At 37.7% G+C, this 23,104-nt stretch overlaps 1 protein-coding gene across 1 annotated transcript; it reads right to left on the bottom strand.

The window, feature by feature from the left end:
- Window positions 1-1,803: 1,803 nt before the first annotated feature.
- Window positions 1,804-22,391, bottom strand: TUDOR1 (TUDOR-SN protein 1). The gene is made up of 17 exons (XM_010252137.3): window positions 22,123-22,391; window positions 19,306-19,470; window positions 12,961-13,035; window positions 12,741-12,854; window positions 12,535-12,639; window positions 12,145-12,351; window positions 11,834-12,049; window positions 11,649-11,756; window positions 9,750-9,920; window positions 9,434-9,631; window positions 8,983-9,342; window positions 8,662-8,892; window positions 8,395-8,583; window positions 8,211-8,288; window positions 7,926-8,120; window positions 5,988-6,365; window positions 1,804-2,331 (listed from the first exon to the last, which is right to left on the bottom strand). The coding sequence occupies exons 2-17, from the start codon at window positions 19,453-19,455 to the stop codon at window positions 2,137-2,139; spliced, it is 2,970 nt and encodes a 989-aa protein (XP_010250439.1). The 5' UTR covers window positions 19,456-19,470; window positions 22,123-22,391; the 3' UTR covers window positions 1,804-2,136.
- Window positions 22,392-23,104: the final 713 nt, after the last annotated feature.

Raw genomic sequence — 23,104 nt, 5'->3', positions numbered from 1 at the left:
ATTTTAGTGTCTACTTCCATAGATTCTTTCGAGCGGCAAGATTTTTATGTTTACCCCTTCAGGGTTTTTTTTTTTTTCTCAAGCATTCATAAAGGTGATCTTTTTTTGATAGATAGCACAAGGTGATCTGATCACACAACTATTTTCTTCTGTTTAGTATATGTTTGGCATCGATGCTACTAGACCTGTTCATGGGCCGGGTGGCCCGATGGGCCGGCCCGGCCCGGCCCAATCCCCGGACGGGCTTGAACAGGCTTTTTGGCCCGCGGGCTTAACCTCGGGCCAAAAATCCCAGCCCACATAAAATTCGAGCCGGGCTCGGGCTTTGCCAAAATAGCCCGGCCCGAGCCCTGCCCGGCCTAACCTATAGTTAAACCTAAGTAAAAACCCTATGTGATGTCCATTTGAATATTTTTTTTTATTTGAGATGGTTGTTGATTCACTTGTAGGCCCATTGTTCATTTAAATAGGGGAAAAACATCTGAATTAAAATAGATAATGTCTATTTGAATAGGGAAAATTTTGAAATTCTTTTATTAGGTCGGGCTTCGAGCTTTTTATCAGGGCCGGGCTTGGGCCCAAGTTGTAAGCCCGTTGGTCGGGCCAGACTCGAGCTCAGGCCTAACATTTTTTTGTTAATAAAGAGTCAAAGCCCAGCCCGGCCCATGAACAGGTCTAGATGCTACAGATGCAGTACCGTTTTATGGTGCTGTTGATGTATGGGTAGGAAGCACTGTTTTTTGAGAAACAATGTCTTTTTTTGTTTGAAATCGTTGCTGCCAGATAAGACATTTCCTGGAGCAACAACAACTTTTTCTATTTGATACAAAGGATATGAGGTAGGTTAACTACTTACGAGGATAGGAGGGTGCGTCTTGTATGACATGAGGGAGATCAAAGTTAATGGCATTGATACAAGGGTACTTGGAAGTCATCATACTGAGCGTGTCTCCAGTTCCACCACTGAGTTGAGACTCAAAAATTTCTTCATGGCTGGTTATGGTAGAGTGACATTTCCTTGTTAAACACTTCCCACTCTTCTCTGGTTGCCTGTGATATGTTGGTTGCCGCCAGTTAGAAAGGTGAACACGTCTGGTTTGATTTGGTGTCTGGTGAGAGAGGAGCGAGAAGTGGAATAAAACAAGAAGCTAACAGCGTTTAATCCAAATTCAAATCTGCGCCCCACAATATCTCACAGCACATCCCCATCCTGTGTTGTGAACATCTCTCCGATGATAATACCAGCCTCGATGATATCATTATCAAGAAATGCTCCCAATACACGGCGGGGATATGTTGTGGAACGTTGTGGAATGCCCCCTTGTGAGGCACAGATTTGAACTCGTTTAATCCATCTCACATTTCAATCACACGCATGAGACAAACACGTGGTGCATCCTCATGCTGCGCGAACGATGCACTCATGGACTCCGCCCTGATAGAAGCCGGATTCCAAGTTTTATGGCAAAAGCTGATAGTTGTCTGTCTTATATGATAGCAGCTAATTAAAATAAAGAGGAACTATACACCCCAAACTTTCATTTACCACAAGAAGTGTCTCGGTATTTTCATATTCCAACACCGGGGGTCTGTGGCCAACCACTTTTAAGTTTTAACAATCCCTCACCTTAAGGCTGGCTATGTTTGGTTTGAAGGAAAAAGTAGGAAAAGTAAAGGAAGAAAAACCTTTACAAATCTTGTATAGGTTTCCCTGCATTTCCCCTTTCCCTACTCTTTCCTTTAAATAAACATAGCGTTAGTTTTAATGATCACAAACATGAGAACAAAAGGCACAATTAAGTATACCACCAAATTAAAGACCTCAACATATAATTTCACCAACAATATAAAGAAAATTGTCTCCGCCGTTGCGAGTTTCACTTGCCTTTATTAAAAAGAAAAAAAAAAAAGCATGTAAAAATGAAAAATTGTTGTCACCTCCTCAAGATTCGGGAAAATTAGAGAACTGCACCAACTATAAAAATAAAAATCGTAAAGAGAAGAATGGAAAAAACAAGGCTCTGCCAACAAGTTCAACTTTCCACTATCCATCCTCCTACTTCGCTAGCTTAGTTCTAAGGCGATTGTGCGACTTAGATCGTGCTAATTAGCATAGCTTTGCCGGACTCGTTTCTTTTATCTGCGGCCAGCAGCTTTCCTGACTGGTGGAGCTGGAGATGTGTCCTCGTCATCTGATTGGATATCCCCATATTGCCACATCCTCAGTCTCTCACGCTTTGCCTTGGCCTGGAATTCTTCCAGGTTATCCAGGGCCGACTGTCTTTCTTTGGTGTCCCACCTCTTTCTTCTTTCTAGCCTCGCAAGTCCTTCCTATAGATAATACAGTTCAAATAAATATCTCAAGTACACAAAACAATGGAACCAATTACGTCTCAATATCAAAACCATTCCACCCAATTGATAGATACAAATCTCCTCACTTTTAGATGCCACTTCCAATACTGTCACGTCAAATGGGAATGGGTAACAACAAAGACTTTCTACAGTCCCAAGTAAACGTTTGGCAATAACCAAAGCAGCAGCTTTTGGAAATTGGGAAAACAATGTGTAGGTCAGATCCAAATTTATATTAAAGATTGGCAATTAGAAAACTAAAAAAAAATCTGGTAAAGTACAACAAGTGCTCGATAGATACAATATTAAGAGCCCACAAAGGAGAGAAGACGATAGTATTTCATCCCACTAGTAGCTGGCATGACATACGCTAGACTCTATTTGCCTTTGATCTTTTACTTGGTTTGAGTCAAGGTTCTATAAGCCACAAAATGTTATAGATGCAATATCGAGAGGCGTATAGGGATACAATTGGAAAACACAAGTATACAGTGGAATAATTATGATATGCCACGGTCCATGGATATGATGAATTAGGGAAGGGGCCATTGGTTTGTGCAATAGCATGATTGAAGTCTGTGAGCAACCACCTTGTGCAAAAAATGCCGATGGTTAGGTGTCAAGTTCACCCCTCCCCAAGCGCCCCCATGGCTAGGACCAGCGCCAGGTAAAGCCCCTTATGAATATGGTAGAGGCTCACATAAATCTCGCAAATACATCAATAACACTAATTCTATAAATAAATAACCCTAGCCATGTTTGGTTTAATAGAAAATAAGAGAGAAGCATAAAGTTGAGGGAAAGTTTTTTTTATCAATAACAATTTCATTAATTCAACATAAGAATAATTACAAAAAGGAAGACAAACACTCTTATCTTCCAAATACAACTTGGGCCCTCAAGAAAGAAAGGAAAAGGAACAGGAAGAAACAATAAAATTATAGCTTAACCCAAAACATTAAATCCCTTTTTACCCCTTGTTTAGCTAATCCATCAGCTAAAGAACTAGCTGATCTTTTAACCCAACTCATCTTAACTTCCATCTCCCGTACCAGCCACTTAAATTTCCTCCTCTCATTGCTACAATTCCATAAGCCATTGTTGTCTTTATCCAGCTACCCTATCACTACCTCCGAGTCCCCTTCAATTATGAGTTTTCTGATACTCATCTCCTTAGCTTTCTGAAGAGTCACCCACTCCAATTGGGCTTGAGATCAAGGCAGAAATGACCCCATTCTCATCCCAAAAAAACACCCCCAATCCCTGATTGTCCAGGATTCCCCCTACTACTCCCATCAAAGTTGAGGGAAAGTTCTTAACAAATTTTGCGAAATTCCTTAAGAACCTTCTCCCAACTTTCTGTTTCTCCCCTATCTATTATATAATACAAGGACTCTCCCCTTCTCTCCTTCACACATGTGAAAAATTAAAAACCCCCCTATGTCTTAATTTTCTCATTACTCTTCACTAATAAAAATCATTCTAAAGTCTCCTTCTCCCTCTTCAATAGTCAATGTTTGTAATATCTTTGCTCTCCCATTAAACCCGCTTGCATATCTTTGAACCCCTTTTGACCCTGTCTAGTAATACGGGTATAAATTAGATGGATTAGATGGGGTTAAGTGCCAACCCAAGACAAACCTTAAACATGGGACCTTGGCCTGAAATCAAATTGATGTCAAAACTCAAATTTGCCTACCCAAACCTAACCAGCACCCCCCCCCCCAATGCATTTGTTGCATGGGTTCGCTTGCTAGTTTTCTATTAAACCAAACAGTCTTAAGGCCTGCTTTCTCAGTAGTCAAATTAGTTCAGAGTAACATGCTGGGAAGAGGCACTACTTTTATCAAATATCAATAAAATTGACTGTTACCAATCAAAAATAAATTGATATCATTACATTATAACCACATAAAAATGCATACTTTTAAAAGAAACAATTGTAATTTATATTTTAATGCAAAATAGAGATGAATCCACTGTAATTTTTAGATATATGTAAATGTTTACTCGAAATAATTTATGTAAAACTGCCTATCTGATAAAAACATTATTTATTTAAAATTTTAGAAAAATCCATTATTACACATCAATACGCAAAATGCATCCAGAATTAAAAAATATATTTTACACATCAAATATTTAACATATGTTAATATCTATAAATACTAACTAATGTATTATAAGTCTAGTTACGTGTGGGCAAAGTTCAAATTATCGATACAATACGCCGATATCGTATCATATCTTGGTTTGTTTTATATGGAATTAGATGATGTGACAGGTCTGAAAAATATCGGAGAAAACAAAAAAAAAAGTGAGTATAGATCATTTGAAACTCTCAATATGCAATCAATACTTTGAATCATATGTATGGGATGCAAAAATTCACAAATGAAGTCAACTTAAATATGCAAGATAGTTCTTTTTTGCACATTTTTATAAGTATTAGCATAAACTACTGAGGGCTGGCTCGTTGGTGTATTGGTTGGTTTGTTCCAGCTTCAATGCGGAATCAAATCCCACAACCAGCATTTTGGGGGAAAAAGAGGTGTAGGGGGAAGTTATTAATGGTGCAGGGCACCGAATACAAAAAAAAAAAAAAAAAAAAGCATATCATTTTGAATTATCGCTTAGCTAAATTTAAAAACAGAATATTTGTAAGCAGAACTTGTCATTTTAGTGCATAATAATGTGTCAATAACAAGTCAAAATTCAATGACTGGTTAGGGCAACAGAGAAAAGATGCACCTGAAGCAGTAGAAAAAACAAAATCCTAAGAAACTTCAGGCCTTGTTTGACAAAATTCCAGGCTTCCAGAAGACCAGATGACATGTTTCTTCAATATACAAGAGGATTCAGCTGGGACCTCCAACTCACAGGGTAAAAAAGATACTTTTCCTTTTTTCTATGATATATTAAATCTTTACTATTGCAATGACAAATCAAAAACAAATGCCTTGCAAGCAAGCTTCCATTGCAAGTAAGAGTGTCAATGGACCGGTTTTGGATTGGATCCCCTCCAGTCCAAAATCAATTTGGACGGATTGGACGGACCAACAAGACATATTGGATTGGACCAATCAGGTCCAAAATATTAATTAGGTTGAGTTGGACCTGGTCCGTCTGTAACAAATTTATATTGGATTGGGTTGGATTAAGCCAATATCTGGTCCATTGGTATAAGATAAGAATACATGTGTCAATGGACCGGGTTTGGGTTGAAACCAATTTAAATCAAAATAAATTTGAAAAGATTGGACGGTCCAGACATTGAATTGGACCGGTCCAAATTGGTCCAAAACATTCATTGGATTGGATTGGACCTGGTCCATTTATAACTGGATCGGATTGGACCAAATCCAGTCCAATTGACACCCCTAATTGCAAGCATCCATGTTATAGGGTTAAGACATCAGTTTCTTGTTGCTTGATTGGGTTGAAGCCCTAGGACATCAAATTGCTACTGTTTAGGTTACAAGTCAAAGTTTCAGAGTTTGTTAATGATGTTATTAGCATATAATAAATTGTTGTAACATTTAGCAAGGGAGAAACAGCTGGAGCAAATCAACTACAAATCAAGAAGTAATAATTTTATTAGAAGTGAAACAAAGGGGGTTCAGCATCAATACCTGTAGCATGGCAGCATTGATACTGCTACCAGCTTCCACGTCAACCAGTGTCACAACTAAAACTGTCCCAGTTCCCTGCCCTTTCACCTTCCCACCTGAAGTATCCCTTTCTTCAACCATCGCCCTGAGTTCTTTTGTATTGTTTAGTGTGCACTCACTCAGATACTCGGCTGCTTCTTGACCAAAGTCCTCCTCCAAGCTTGGGACCTTTATATATGCAAGGCTGCAGAGCTGAGCAAGACCAGGTGCAGAAGATACAGAAGGATCCAGAGGCCGTAGTCGGCTATAAGGAACTACTTCTTGGTTCCCATAGTCAATATAGAATACTTCAAACTTGTCCTTTGGTGATTCAACAGCTCCCCGTGGGGCATTTACAATCTTTGCATGTTAAATATAAATATAAAGTCACTATTAGGAACTACTTCTTGGTTCACATAATCACATGCAAATACAAATGATATGGCATTAAACAGAATGGACTGGTGAAACAAGATTTATGTAGCCGACCCCATATAGTTGGTATACTTGTTGATGATGATGATGCAAATTTAAATGTTAAGGGCCATTACTTGGAGAAATATCTACTGTGCCCATTGGTGTAGCCTTGGGCTAAAGCTGTGAATCACAGCCATTAACGTATAGACACTTGCGCTTTTTTTATCAGCATATTGACACTTTCATTTTGCCCATGACAAAAGAACAATTAGTTGGCATAATCCTAAGAGGTAACTTCATCAAACTGGGGTGAGGAAAATAAAAATGCATTTTTTTCTCTTTTAGATGAATAATAAAAATGGATTTTTTTCAGAATTGCTTAATAGAAAAATATGAAAAAAGTGTGCATGCATAATTACTTATATAACTATGTCTATACTTATATTAATAATTTAATATGCATTTGTGCAAACTTACAAAAATACTTCATGCATATGTACATGCATACATGTGTACATATAAGTGCATGAATGCAATCTGGGAAGTTTATTACACAAAAAAAATGGAATAAATGAAATAACGCCATGTCTTCCAGCCATCATATTTTCTTAACTAAATGTAAGGTATTGCATTATAGTGTCAAAATGTACATATAAGTCACTGTGCATTGGGAAAAGTAAAACTTTCTCAGACTGCCATGTGAAAACCACTGATACATGGAAGCAATAAAATAACACAGGAAATATAGAACAGGGTGGACAACTTTTATGCATGATGCATCAAAGAGCCAATGTGCCTTCTAAACATGGATGAGTGGACATGGTCAAAAGACAACCGAAACACATAATTGGAAGTCTCATCTCATGTTGATGAACCGATTGAATGTGCCAAATAGACTGTTCCATTTTAATAATCTACATGGATCTTGCTGACAGGGTGAATTCGCTGCAAATGACAATTTTACAGCAAATTGACACTTAATTGGTTTTGAATTTCACAAAATCATTCCCAATATGCCAATTATCGAAGGTAACTAGGTAAGGATAACTGATATATGATTCTCCATTTCAAAAGGCCCAGACATGAACATGAGTACAGGAATATAGAATATAATATGCTTACATACTTCTTGTCAAGTTTTCAAAGGAGCTATCATTTCTCAAGACGTGTTTTAATATAAACAGATTTTTATAGTATGATTAGTTAACATAATAGTATACATATTAAGCGTTAAATGCTATAGACCATCAAGAAGTGTCCACGCACTATCTGGTGTCGTATTGGGTATATACATGTCTGACACAAGTACCCTAGGCATTTACAGGTATCCAGGCATCATAGACTGCAGGCAATATGCAAGGCCTTGTAGTGTACACATAACATACAGTTATGGCATTGTAATGCTTCATAGACAGTAGTCTGACAAATCATTTGAAGGTACTATAAAAGAAATCATTTTTAGTCTTGCACTTGAATATTTGATCTCTAGTTCACCAAACTTACCATTGCTCGGTTCCAAGAATTATCTGCACTGAACTGGGCAAGGACGATATCACCCTTCTTAGGATTAAACGCACCAATAACAGGAGCTTCTTGGAGGTTCAATGAAGCAAGTTGCTGCTGGATGGAAGCTACTTTTTGATCTCCAACCATTTGGACATAGAATTTACCACCACCAAGAACTTCAGTAACCACTACCTGGGTACAAAGATCAGAAAGATGAGTGGTTAACTTAATTCATGACATATGCAAAAGATTGTCCTACTACAAAATGCAGTGACCAAGTACCTTAAGCACTTCTTTCTGTTTGTTTTCTGCTGTTGAACCATTAGCAACTTCTTGTCCTTCAACATAGTTCTCCCATATCTGCAGAAACAAATATGTAAGCTCAATTATGGGCCGGGAGGGGGGGAGGAGGACATGAGTATTGTTACTGTATTTAATTTTTGCAGTGACTGGTATTTTCACTTACTTTCAATCTTTGACGTTTTGCAGACTGCTCCGCCTGCAAAAGAAGGTGAGCATCTGGTATCCTGTCAGTGCCAAAAGAAGTTTGAATCTTTGCCAGCCCAGCTTCCAGAAGTGTCACAGCCATGTTGGTCTTTGATTCCCATAATGATCCCAAGAATGTTCCAGTTCTATCCACTGTTTCTACTTCTATCTGAAAAAGACACAAAAATTAATATCTGAGCAAAAAATATGCAAGAAAGCATATTTGATGTTAAAGGAATAGAAGTACCTCAACATCCCTTTGCAATATCTTCCTTCTCATTAGAGCAATTGCTTCATCTGAATAAGGCTCATCTCGACCTGGACATCTGACTCCAGAGAACGAGAATGCAATGCTGCAGGTTTCCTTGGGAATAAGCAATTTAAACCGATGACCACTGAGAACATATTCTACAACAGCAGGCAGTCTCCTACTACGCTGCAAAAATGGCAAGAAATCTTTGGCTTTCTTTGCCGATGCCTGAGGAACAGTTCATTAGAGGATATCATCAGTTTAAAAACCAATGTTTATAAGATGAATTGAATTTCATATTAAGTTGTCAAATCTAACCATTAACAGGTCCGTGATATGCATTACTGGAGGATCCTTGGCAGAGTGGATCCCTTTCTTCCCAGCAATGGCACGTGATTCAGCAGCCAAGAGGGCATCATAATAGTTTGACCTTTCCTCAAAATCTCGATGTCTGATGACTGAGCCAAAACCACGGGAAACCACTAGCTCAGCAACATTTATCCCAGATGGTTGGCTGCCAGAAGGTGGCGTAGGTGTAGCATCATCACCCTCAACCTTGGAAGGAGATACCAGGAAGACTGATCCAAAATCCATGACTCTAGAGTCAGTTGCGCCAGCTGCTGGTACTGGGCCATCAGTCATGTTGACCTTTCTAGAATACTCCATAGAAACATTTACCTGAAATCATGTAAATATTATTAAAATTGAATACCACCAGCTCTGAATGGACAACCTGTAGAGAATTAAGACCAGAAAACTGCATGTGTACCTGGCGGCCAATAAGGCGAGTGCGCAGGAACTCCCTTGCTTCGCGGGCATAGGGAGCGGGCTTTTCATCTTTACGAGGATTGCCAATTTTAGGAGACCTAATACTTGAGAGATTGACTCGCCGTTCAGCCAAGGGGCTACCATATGGGATAGAATCGTCAGCAACAATAATGCAGTCTCCACTTACAACCTCCACAACCTGGAGTAAACCAATGAATATGGCAACAGGAAAAAAAAGTAATGAGAAAATCCAATCAACAAAGAAATGTTTGACAAACCAATAAGTTAGAAACTGATTGACAAAGAGATAAACTTACTTTCCCTGCAAAGTTCTGGTCATGAATTGCCTTCGAATTTGTTGCTGGGGGAACATAATTGGTCCATATCCTTAACCGGTCTTTTTTTGCCTGAAGTTCAGCAGACTTCAGCCGTCTCTTGGCATCATCCTCCATCAAATTAGCACTCCACTCCACAAATTTGGCCAAACCCTATCATGAGAGAATGAGAGTGAGAGACTATTCAGAATGGCTGCCGTTGGTATAACTATTAAATGGCCTAAGGTACAATATGTTCTTCAATAACTTAAGTCCAAAAAGCTCATATTTTTATGGTGTTTCTCTTGTTTGTCAAGTTGGAACTATGCAAGTAAATACTACTGCACTTATAAATCTTGGATTTACTTAACTAGATCCTAAAGTGGCTTATCCACATTTTTCACTCAGCATCATGCAAAGGGCCTTAATTTCATTATCCCAGCTTCACCCACATCTACATTCCCAAAACTCCGATTCATGATGCATTTCCCTTAACAGATGGAGAATATCATATCCTGTAGCAAGTGGAATACTGCAGAATATGAATTCTCACAGATGGGTCTCTATCACAGCATGGTGCTCCAAGCATGTATAATCCATGAGCCTATTATGAAGTACCAACTCAAACCATACAGAAAGAGCCATAAAAAAAAGAGCTTTCAATAATTTTAAACATCATTAAAGATATGGGTCTGTACTCCTCCCAATGGAGAGGTAGCATCTCGTGCCTCTTCCAAGGTTGATTGTACTCTCCTTTTTTCTCTATAATAAAACTACTTATTCATTCATCAAAAATATGTAGAATAACTGAATTATAGGTTATTCAATCAAGCAATGGAAGCTTGTTTTCCTGTTGCTTTGTGAAACTAAGATGCATCTTGTGAACATTAAAAAATCTTTTTATACAAATGATATTGCCAAAATTGTTATAGGTATGCTGCAAAGGAGAAAAAAATAACAAATTAATAATTTTTTTTGACAATCAAGTCTCCTTGAATTCCATGAAGAAACCAAGGAATCGATCATATAATTATGTCAAACAAATTCCAGGAACTGCTGCTTGCTAAGGTCTAATACAACAAAATCAGAATATAATCCGTATGTAAGAGGTTCCATTTTGCACATTATATATGGTTGTGGGGCCTATTAATGATTGAAGGTTCAAAAAGCAAGTTGCAACACTTTCATCAAATTAGCATATCTGTGAAATTTCTAATTTTCATGAAAAGACAAAATTACTAATATGGGCATACCTGGACCGATACTTGAAATGAAGAAATATAAAACAAAATCTTTTCAAACATTTTCCTCAAAATGAAGCTTGTATCCACTAGGTCCTCTGCATATTTAATTTTTACCCAACTACAACAAATGTCTTTTCAGACATCCAATGGTATTATTTGATTTTTATTAATGTTTAATAGAACTTCACCAAAAATTAAGTAATTTTTCTTTTACTTCTCTTTGTTTTGTACTTTTATAAGGCTAAAATTATGAACCTTTTACTTTTTGCATTTACTGTCTTCAATTACTCATTTATTTATTAGGGTTTTGGAAAATAATATATAATTGTAAAAGACTATTATTCATACTAATGGGGACAAAGAATTATAAATAAGCATTATTTTTTGTTCTTGTTCATAACCAATACAATATTGAGCACAAAATTTGAATTTGTACTCGATTTAGGACTTGGTGGGCATAAATTTAGAAATAAGGAAAACTTGTGGCAAGAGCTTTCTGCACCATCCTTAGTCGGTGTGGGAAATTGATATCATACCTTTTGGTATTTTCCCAAGTGGTTTGAAATCAAAATGACCATAAGATGTAAACTGAACACTATGTTTACTTATATAGGAAAATCTTTTGCACTATAATGCCTCATGAAATAAAATGGCATACATTTTGAACAAGTTCCAATGCTAGGTCCTTGGCTGAATCACCATCAGGATAATATACTGAACCAATAAGATTGCTGAATTTGTCCACACCCTCCAGAACAATGCGGACCTGCAAATTACAAAAGTGAGAATATAGACAGGGCATTGATGCAAAATAACACAATTCAGAAAGAGGAACCCTCTCACATCTCTATTTAGAACACGAATCTCTGTGAAATGCTTAGCTTCCCTTCCAAAAGGATCTGGGGAAATTTCAATAGAAGGTACTGCAGAGGCTGCAAGTCTCTGTGCCGATGTTAGTGGAGGTCGAGGTTCAGAAGAAGCCTCTCCATTTGGTTCATCAGAAACTATTTCAGGTTCAACAACTGCTTCTGCAACAGCCCTTCTTCCCATTGATGGGGCCTAACTCAAAGAGTTTACAGTTATATAAGCATAAGGGCAAAGAAAGGAGCCAAATACTTGAATGAATTAAAAATAATCAAATGATTATATCTTACCTGGACTCCAACAACAAATACTTGAACAAATTGAAAATCTGGGAACAAGTAGACACGGACAGTACTTCCATCGCGAACCTGCTCAACAATGGCTTGCATAGGCTTTCCTTTATTTGCAGATAAGAGGCCCATTGCATCCAGGTTAGAAGGATCTCCAATAGCAGAAGGCGGTAATTTCCTAATGGATGCCTCTGAAGCACCAGGTACCTGCACAGCAACAAGGAGCCAATTAATCACATATAAGCATGTCAATATAGTTGAATGAATATACAGTCCTAAAAAAATAATCACGATTGGCTCTTAGTCCTGAATGTAGGCCCAAAACCCCTGGCAGAAAAGACATACTCCAATTTGAGGTGTAAGCTACAGTCTACAAACAGATAGACTAACCTTGCTCCAACGACCTAAACCCTGCTGCTTGGCTTGCTCTTCAAGTCGCTGCAGTTCTGCTAAGAATGGGCTCACTTCCCCTTTCTGTTGGCCTTGCTCCCTAACCTGCAACCAAATGTTTTGGATATTATTTAAGTATCATCAGGAAGTAAATCTTAAATTTCACCAATTTGTACATTGCACAAAAGAAAATAATAAGTAGATACCTTTGCCCAGCCTTCAGAAACAACAAGCAATGCAACATTCTTATCACCAAGGAAAACAGAGCCAAATTCTCTCCCTATCGATGGAACGGTATAATCCACTTTGAATGTGACTTCCTATGGTAATCCAGATGATATAATAAAAGTAAGATAAGACCTGTCTTTTCTGGAAAGTAATATTACTAACACCGAATAGGAAATAATAAGTCTCAGAGAAAAGCACCTTTCCTATGCAAAGCTTCCTCAAATACTCTCTGCTATCCCATGCAAACGGTTCATCGACCCCCCCTCTTCTTGCCTACATTTTATGAACAACATCCAAGAAAAAGTTAAATCAGTGCAGGAAGTAATGGTCAAATAACAATTTAAAAAATATAAAGGACATCCTAGACATTTAAACACTGCAGATGTTTAATCATATGATTGAAATTTGAAATTTCAACCAAATTTGATTCCTATCATTATGATATGCAGATATACCTCTACATGCTTAGTGAACCTGTCTAAGATGACCAGATATGGACTAAGGGTAATGGAATACAATTTTCTATTCCTAAGAGGCTGAAATTGAGGACGCATACAATGGCTACCTGTAGCCTAGTTATAAATATAGTGACTTGTTAAATGTACCATTTTACATAGGTTGGATGTGTTGATGCAATGGCATAGACAATTAGAAATGTTCATGCAGTATCCTCTATTGCATGAGGTACATATCATGTTGGAAACAGACATATAAAGCACTCACAGGTAACCGGGTACCATAGGTACCTGCAATGAACATGGTACACCCCCCTACACAACACTAAAAATTGCACAGGAAATTTTACAGTATATTTCATATGATGAATACTTCTAAAACATGAAAATGTATTTCAACCAAATAAACCGTACAAAATATAGATGTTATAAGTTTGTTAAATTAGCAAGATTAAGCATTGTAAATGACACAAAACTAAATATAAAGGCATGATAACAACACATTAAATGAGAAAGACATAGCTGTAACTGTAACTCAAATACAGTTAATGCAGAGTTTGACCCTTAAAGCTAATGGGTTTAAAACAATGCTGACACTTTGACATTGAACCACTACATGGCATTACACTCGATGTGGCATGTTAACGTAGTTCCAAGCAAAGGTCAGTAAAAGAAATCAGAACTTAGTAGTTTTAGCTCTAGAAATATTGGCAGCCATTTTGGATCCAATATCCAGCAAGAAATTATAATAAATTACTTTTGACAATTTGTGTATTACTTTAGCAGTAATAATTTTGTTTTATAATATGTCGTATATATAATCATATTATTTATTGCTATCAGGTTTAAAGGACTATTGTTTGGTGCAATTGCAAAATCTCTGGCTGACAACCATGAGAACGCATGAGCCTGAAGCAGTCACCTCATATTATTTAATGTTATCAGGTTTAAAGGACTATTGTTTGGTGCAATTGCAAAATCTCCAGCTGACAACCATGAGAACACGTAAGCTTGAGAGCAGTCACTTCATGCTAAATTTCAGGAGTTTAGGTCTATATCCTTTGACACTCAGACACCTGTACAAACTGCCATATTGTAGGATACTTCAACTTTAGTGCAAATTTCGTACCCAACTCCTGGTCCAGCCATGTCTGGGTAGCACACTTCATACCAAGTCCACTCTCACAAGCCTGGGACCAGATTTGGGTGACGGCCTGCTTTTATTGTCATCAAATTTAATACTTAATTCAAAGTTTCAAGTGAAATACATGTATGAAATCCCAAAACTTCAGGAAAATTTCCCAAATTTTTCCTTCAATAAGTACAGGCAAAATAATTAAGATTTCAATATTGGAACATCACCAAATTTTAAAATCATGCTTCATTATCATTTTTTTATCGGAAACGATAACTTTCATTAGAGATAAATTAACCTGAAATACAGAATTCAACCCTTATTAGAAAAGGTTGATCCAATAAACATCAAACATTACAGCACTGTCCTTGTTATGCTAAGAATTTCCCTTATCAGCTGTCTATATTGCCAAATTCCCAGCTGCCCTGATTGCATCCACCCAATTACCAACTTGGAGTCACCCTCTATCTCAATCTACTGTAGCCCCAACTGTTTGGCCAGTTTTACACCTTGATGTAGTGCCAAGATTTCCGCTCTTAAGGAATCTCCAACTCCTATTGGACCTGAAAACAAAGCCATTATCTTGCCTTCATTATCTCTGAAAACACCTCCTATACCAGATGGGCCTGGATTACCTATAGAGCTTCCATCAAAGTTCAATTTCACCCTTTGTTGTGCTGATGGGGACCAAACTTCCTGTATCATAGCTTTGGAAGTAGTAGTAGATGCCACAATACCCCAACTTCTATAAATGTCTTCAACTAAGAAATCCTTAAAAATATCACAAGATTTCAACCAATAGATAACCTTAGTAGTTATTCCTTCCACAACCTCTTCCTTGGATCTACATCTGCCTTTAAAGATCCTATTGTTTCTTTCCTCCCACACTGACCACAATACAGCAGCTCTAGTGGCTCTCCACATAATCCTTCCACGAACCGTTGGTTGCCTGTAAAAAGTTGGATCAAAGAGGTTCACCATGCTTGAGGAGGGAGTCCACCTGTAGTCAAAGAGAGAAGAGAACCAATACCAAATAAAGAACACAAAGGGACATGAGATTAGTAAATGTGAAATTGTCTGACCAGAACCCAAACAGAGGCAACAAACATGGAGGGAGAGGCACATATTTGGCCTCTTTTTCTGCAATAAATCCAAGGTGTTGATTTTTTGGAATACCATTTCCCAACAAAAGGCCTAAATTTTAGGAGGTACAGGGCTACCCCACACCTCCTTTGAAGGAAAGCTCCCTACAAGGTTAGAGGTCTAAAGCCAAATGTTATAGAAAGAAGAGCAATTGAAAAAACCAGAAGGGGAAGGTTTCCAAATTCTGCTATCTCTACAGGACTGATCAAGAAAGACTTCCCCTAACTGAGTGATCAAATCATCAACCATCCCCATTTCAAAATCCCTTAGACCTCTTCTCAAGCCCAAATCCTAGGAGTTATCAACAAACACTGAAGAGATCACTTTTCTTTTGTTTTTAGGCAAGGAGTAAACAGAAGGAAATCTATCTCTAAGGGAGTTTTCACCAACCCAAACATCTTCCCGAAACAAGACTTTATTTCCAACTAAAACATCATATTTGAAATAAGGAAGCATAAGAGGCAAAATACCTTGAATAGCTTTCCAAGGAGAACACTGAGAAGCCCGAGGGTCGAGTCCTGCATCCCAACCGTTATCTGCCAATACATGAATACTAACAATCACTCTAGACCAAAGTCTGTCATGTTCCATCGGTAGTCTCCAAATCCATTTCCCCAACAAAGTCATGTTTCTTAATCTTATATTTCCTAACCCAAGGCCTCCATTATCCCCACTCCTAGAAACCACCTCCCACTCCACTAAGTGATCCTTCTTAGTATCCCCTGGTTCCCACAAGAAATTCCTCATTATCTTCTCTAATTGGTTAGCTACTTTCATTAGTACTCTAAAGGTAGACAGGAAATAAACTGGCAAGTTGGCTTAGGTTGACTTGATTAAGGTTATCCTACCCCCTAAAGAGATTTAATTCCTCTTCCAATTTGCTAACCTCTTGGAGAATCTTTCAATTACAGGGTACCAAAAACTCTCAACCATTGGGTTCCCTCCCAGTGGTTTGGTATAGGGAACCTAACTCATAGGGAACCTAACTCATAGCAAACCTAACTCATAGCATCATAGGATGTGGTATAGGGAACCTAAGGAGCAGGGAGGGATTGGTATAGAGAACCTAAGGAGCAGGGAGGGATTGGTATAGGGAACCTAACTCATAGGAACACAGCTATCTTTAGAAAATGGTTTTGTAGGATTCCAATCAAAAGGGATAGGATCATAGGATGTGGCATTGGGCCCTTGCAAGCATACATGGGATGAATATGATGAACGACGGTTGGGATGCAAAAGGCAACTCCTCTTTCAAGTTCAACATCTACTTGGGAATCAATACAATAGGTGTATTCGACTTTCATTAATTCCACCAGATTTGGTGTGGACTGTGGGAATAAAGTCATTTTTTGGGAAAACCTTTGGCTAGCCAAAATTCCTCTCAAATTGCAATTCCTTGTACTTTACTCCTTGTCAAATTGCAAATCTCAGTCTATCCCTAGGTTTAGGACCTTGTCTCTTTCTGGGATAAATTGGAATTTTGGCTTTAGAAAGGACTTAAGGGATAATGAATGTGAGTCCCTTATCACTTGTTGGTTAAACTTGAATCAAAACTGTGAAAGACACTAAAATTTGGTCAGCTTCTCCTGAGAACTTCTTCACATGTGCTTCATTCTCAAATGCCCTCGCATAGTCCAATCCTTTGGAGGAGAAGTTCCAAGTGAAAGAGATTTGTAGTAAGGCTATCCCACCTAGAGTTCAAGCTCTATGTAGGGATGTTTTCCTTGAAAAGATAAATACCTGTGGCATGCTTCAAAAAAGAAGGCCTAGTAAATGCCTTTCACCCCATATATGTTCCCTTTGTAATGCAAGTGGTAAAACCTTGTCCCATGTACTATTCTCCCACCCTAATGAGCTTTATGTTTGGGAGTACTCTTCTTCTCTCTTTAGCTGCAAGTCTGCAACGCACAGGCAGGTTCCCCTAGGATGTAATAAGCCTCTTTAGTCTAAGCTTCTTAAGACAACCACAGAAAAGAGGGAGAATCATGTGAAAAGCGATCAGGGCAGCAAAGGTATAGACTACATGGGATGAAAGAAATGGGAGAATCTTCAATAAAAAAAGCAAGTCAAAGGAGATCTAAAAGATTATAAAGTTTAAAGTTGCACATTGGATAAAGGTGTCTGATTCAAAACCTTTTCGGTGAATTATACAATGAGAACATGGGCTGAAGTGGACAATTGTCTAAAAACAGGATAGAGTGATCATGGAATAGAAACCCCCAGCAAGTAATAAAACAAAGCTAATTTTTTATGGGAGCTCCATGGACACTTTGGGACTAGCAAGTATAGGAGGCATTTAGAGATTCCTCAGGTAGGTTGGTGGCTCTGTATTCTAGACCTATAGGGGTTGGAGACTCCCTAAAAGTTGAACTATTGGCTTCGTGGCACTGTTTGAGATTTGCAAAGCAATCAAACTTCTATCAACTGATTCGGAGCTGGTTATTTCTTGGACAAGTAGCAATCAACTAACTTGGATTTACTAGCATGTGTTCAAGGAGATAGAAAGGCCCTCAAAGGATTTGACCATTAACTTTAATTGGGTGAAGACTACAAATGGAACAGCGGATACTCTAGAAAAACAAGGGATTTATAGACAGAAATTTATTTGGGCTGTATTATAACTTTTGTAGTAATATTGGCCAATAGCAATTTTTCCTTTCCACTATTGTGTGGTTGAAGCTCTAAGCTGATGTGCCAAACGCAGCCTAAGGGTGTTGTTGATGGTCTTCTATGCACATGATCAACCCAATTTAGCCTAACTTTCTCTCATTTTATCACCAAGTGGAGCTATTCCTAATTTCAAAACCATACTTATTGGTCCTAAACAATGTGCCATGAGAAAGCATATACATCCAAAAAGGAGCTACAGTTAGATTTTGAAAAAAAAATGTTCTAATTTTCTTTTACTGCATTCTGAAACTACTTGAGTAACTTAATATTTGTTTATTGCTACGCATCAGTTTCCCATGCAATGAATTTTGAGGTACATGCCAGAAATCTTTGCACTATATACTTGGCACACATGCACATGTCAGGTAAAAATGATCCTAGATCTCAATAAATGGAGGTTGTATCCCTGTTTCCAATATCTATGTATGTCACAACATAATCATATGCCAATCTTAGCACCTGGAAACCTTTTGCAGTATTTGGACTTCACAAACAATGGCACTATTCTTGTATAAGTGCTATCTTGACTGATAAAATCAATGTATCACCTAGAAACCTTTTGTAATCTTTGGACTTCATGGGCAATGGTACTATTCTTGTATATGTGTTATCTTGATTGATAAAATCAATGTACTTATGAGACAATTTTGGCCTACACCAGGAACAAAATCTTATATAAGATTGCATCATGATTTCACATTTCAACAAAACTCAAGGGTTCTACTTCAAGTTTTGAAAACTTCCTCTTTTTTCCCATATATCTACTTTCTTTCACTCCACTTCCTCTCCAATATTAATCTAAATCTCCATATTTATCATATCCCTTCCTATTTCTTCAGATACTCTTTCACAAGGGATAATAATTTGAAGCAAATGCTTGCAACTAAGCTTAAACCTTGAAACTAAGAACCTAAATTGGTAGATAGAGAGAGCAGTGGTATGGTCAAAGAATGATAACTAAACATTAAATATTAACAACCAATGGCATCCTTACAGGGAAAAAGAGTTAAGTATTCATTTTTTATCAATAAGAGTTAAGTACTCATCAAAATAGAGAGAGAAAGAGAGAGAGGGAGAGAGAGAGAGAGAGAATTAATAATGAGGACTGCTAAAAGCTTGAATTCAGTTTCCTGGAAATACCAGTCTAGGGGCAACAAGAGATGACAATGTGATAGTCTTCTCTGGGGGAATTTCTGCCTTGGTACTTCCCATTATCACCAAGCAATCTCCAGAAGGAACAGCCTTTACCCTTCCTCTCAACCATCCTGTGGCCCCAGCTGTTGATGCCATCTCAACAGCTAACACCTGCAACAAATCACCAACCATGCCAAATTTCTTGAGATATTGAAACCCACAAAAGCTCTCTCTCCAAAAAGAAACATAAATATGTCTAGAATCAAGTCATAAAAGATACATGCAAACATCCAAAAATGCCTATTAAATCATAGAATCATGGTCAAATGATGCAAACGAGGAATGTTAAATTTGAAAAAAAGGTCATGTCACTAATTGAGGTAGAGTTCAGAATGGCTGTGCATTTTAACCATGGCATTGCATGAGTTTGCCCCACAGCATGTCAAGCATGGTTGTCAAGGCAATGCCTAGGCAGGCACCTAGGCGACAAGGCGCCCTTTGAGGCTCGCCAAGCAGTTTTTAACTTCCTACTATAAAATACTTTTTTGTTTATTCATTTTTGAGATTATAATTATAAAATAAACATTATTAAACTAAAATAATCATTTTGTGTGTTTATATACTAATTTTTTTTTTATAAATGAGAGTAATTTTATTGAAATAAATATCAGAAATACAAGCAGCCTAGGAAGAGGCACAAGATGTTACCTCCCCCAAGGATTGAATCATAAACACTAAACATGCCCAAACCTTAGATACAAATTACAAAGTAGCCCAAAACAGATCACCCTTGCTTGGCCAGAGAATCGGCCATTACATTTGCTGATCTGCTAACCCACTGGAACCTAACTTTCTTTAACAGATCCCTGTAGCCCCAACAAACTGTGTCTGGGCTATTCAGCCAGCCCACTACTACCTTGGAATCTCCTTCTACTAACAAATTGTTCACTCCTAGCCATTTGTATACCTTGTACCGCTGCTAGTAGCTCTGCCCTTACAGAATCACCTTCACCCACTGGTCCTGAGAAAAGAGACAACATATTGCTGTCTTTATCTCTCAGAATTCCTCCAATTCCGGATGGCCCTGGGTTACCTTGGCAGCTGCCATCAAAGTTCAATTTTACCACTCCATCCGGTGGGGGTTTATATACTAATTTCTTTTTATTGTTTTCTTATTTATTAGGGTTTAATTAACACAAACATTGCTAAATGCTGTATTGAACCCTCAAAGACTTCAAAACCTGAACCAATAAGTAAGGAAGAACTTAAAATTTTATCTAGTCAGCACATTTTATTCTTCCATATAGTCTTCTTCTTCTACTACTTCTTTTTCTATAACAAAAATAAGGGTTCATCCCCTATATTTTTTGGATTTTATTTTCCTTCTTTTTCTTCTCATGAATATGTTGATTTTCTATACTTTAATATGAACTTTATACTTATTTATCAAAAAAATATGAACTTTATACTTTTCTTATGAAAATTATGAATAATTATTAAGGAAATTTGGTTATAGTACCTAGGGAACTACCCTAGGATCAATGCTTTCAACATAAAAAAATCCATCGCCTAGGCGACTAGGCAACAAAGCACCCCCCTATTGCCTAGCCTCGTCTTGGAGCCTTGAAAACTATGATGTCGAGAGAAACATGCAAAAAGGGCACAAAATATATTTGTGGGTGCCTGTTTCCTCAAAAGCAGCAACACAATACCTATAGTTCCATGCTGAAGGTTTTAGACGAAACACCTTTATGGAAGTTCGGAGAATTCAGGTAGTGTTGCAGCAACACCCCTCAAATGTGTGGCACCTTGATAGGTGAGCCACCAAAACACTAACAAGCAGTCACATAATAACAGAAGCAGAAAATTTCAAAAAAAAAATGTTAGGACTGTCTTTGTAAGACAGGTTTCTTATCGGAACAATGCCATGATGTTTATACTGCTAAAAAAGCTTGACCCTTCAGCTACATATTAAAAAATTTGGAAAACAAATATTGCAATAACCCCATATAACAAAGCATAAAAGCATACATGAGACAGTGAGACATGATCCACATTGAAATGGAAAATAAGAAAAGATAAAAAGGCCCGACACCAAACCGTAAAGAGAAGAAACATCCAGACATCCATCAGAGAGACTCCAAGTCTCTCACCATGGGTAGAAGCTGATGGTCAAGTGTTAAATAAATGACACCATAACCATGTTTAATTGAGGATACGGAAAAAGCATACGATCTATGTTACCCTCATGAATATAAGCCCAGCTCAAAAGCCCGATCTTTCAGTAACAAAGTAACAAAAAGCAACAGCATCAAAAACGATAATGGAATAGCTCGATACGAGAAAACGAAAAGCAACACGCGAAAAGGAAGATCACAGATAAAAATTCATCACCCTCTGGACGATGTTGAATGATAGAATTCCCAGATCCGTAAAGTAGGACACTTAAAAGAACCAAAAACTTGAGGAAAATTTTTACAATGCTATGTTACACAGAAGAAAATCATAGTTCTTACTATCACAAAGGCACCACTAGATCGGATTCAGATACAGTAACTAATTAACACGATCCGTAAAATCGATCAAATTTTCGACTATAACCTCCGAAATAAAACGAGAAAGATCAGATCGGTATCGAAGCAACATCACAAGACGAACGGAAACCACAGAGTATTATTAACGAAGCATTCATAATTCAGAATCACTTCATCATCGAAGGAAACGAAAGCGATAAAAACGAAGCTGTTACAGAGAGAGAGAAAGAGAGATCTAGATGTGTGCTGATAATAAGAACCGAGATCGGAGATTCGATGAGGTGGTTACCTGGGCTTTTGTTTGAGAAGAGATCCAAAGAACCACCACCGAGACTTGTCTTGCGGAGAAAGCTAATCAAAGCCGAGTTCGATCGGTTCGTAATCTGGAGTCGAATAAACACAAGAATAAAAGGATCTAACGGAGTGTTTTCTGCGGCACGGGGAGGCGTTGAGAGAGAGACAGAATCTACCTAACTATATAAGTGATAGGATAGAGAGGTGTTTAACGCTACGGAAGCAACGATTTAAGGAAAAGATTTTCAACGGCGAGGATACCCTCTCTTTGTGGTAAAAAATACTTAAAGTACCATCATTGTCCTTTTCCGTTTCCGGATTGGGGTTAAGGAACTTGGTAAGTCCGCACTGCTTTTACCAAAACACCCCGAACAGAGGTAATGACTTAAGTATTTTTTACCAAAACACGGTGTTCGGTAATTGGTATTTTGTGCCACCGATGAAGAGTGTCAGCTCCAAATCCAATTAGTTGTTTAGTGTTTTCACTTCTCAGTTTTCAGCTACATAGAATTATATATGTGTTTGGACACAAACATAGGCGATACCAGCTGGAGTTGGGAGCTCCTGCCAACTAAACCCATTCCAACACGGATCCGGACTCCAGGCACCAGCTGGCAGCTGCCATGTATGTTTGGATGCAAACATAGGCGCCACAAATGGGAAAGCCTGAGGATTAACAAACGGCTAATTTTATCAAAATTTTCAATTAATATCCTATACTTTGTGGGCTAGTGTGATTTTGGTTTCTAAACTTTAAAATGTGATAATTTATTATCCAAACTTTTAAAATGGGTCAATCCGATATTTATTGTTAATCAGTTATTGAACACATATACCTTTAAAATGTCATCTAATTCTTTTTATCAATCATCCAAACCTTGATAAAAATGAATAATCCTAAATTCTTGAATTTTTTATTTAAGAAAATTAAAATTATGCTCGAAGGGCATTTATATCTTTTCAAATGCCACTTAACA

Source organism: Nelumbo nucifera, chromosome 3 (genome assembly GCF_055504915.1).
Source record: "Nelumbo nucifera cultivar China Antique chromosome 3, China Antique-T2T, whole genome shotgun sequence".
Taxonomy (NCBI): domain Eukaryota; kingdom Viridiplantae; phylum Streptophyta; class Magnoliopsida; order Proteales; family Nelumbonaceae; genus Nelumbo; species Nelumbo nucifera.
This window is presented reverse-complemented; position numbering and strand designations above follow the sequence as displayed.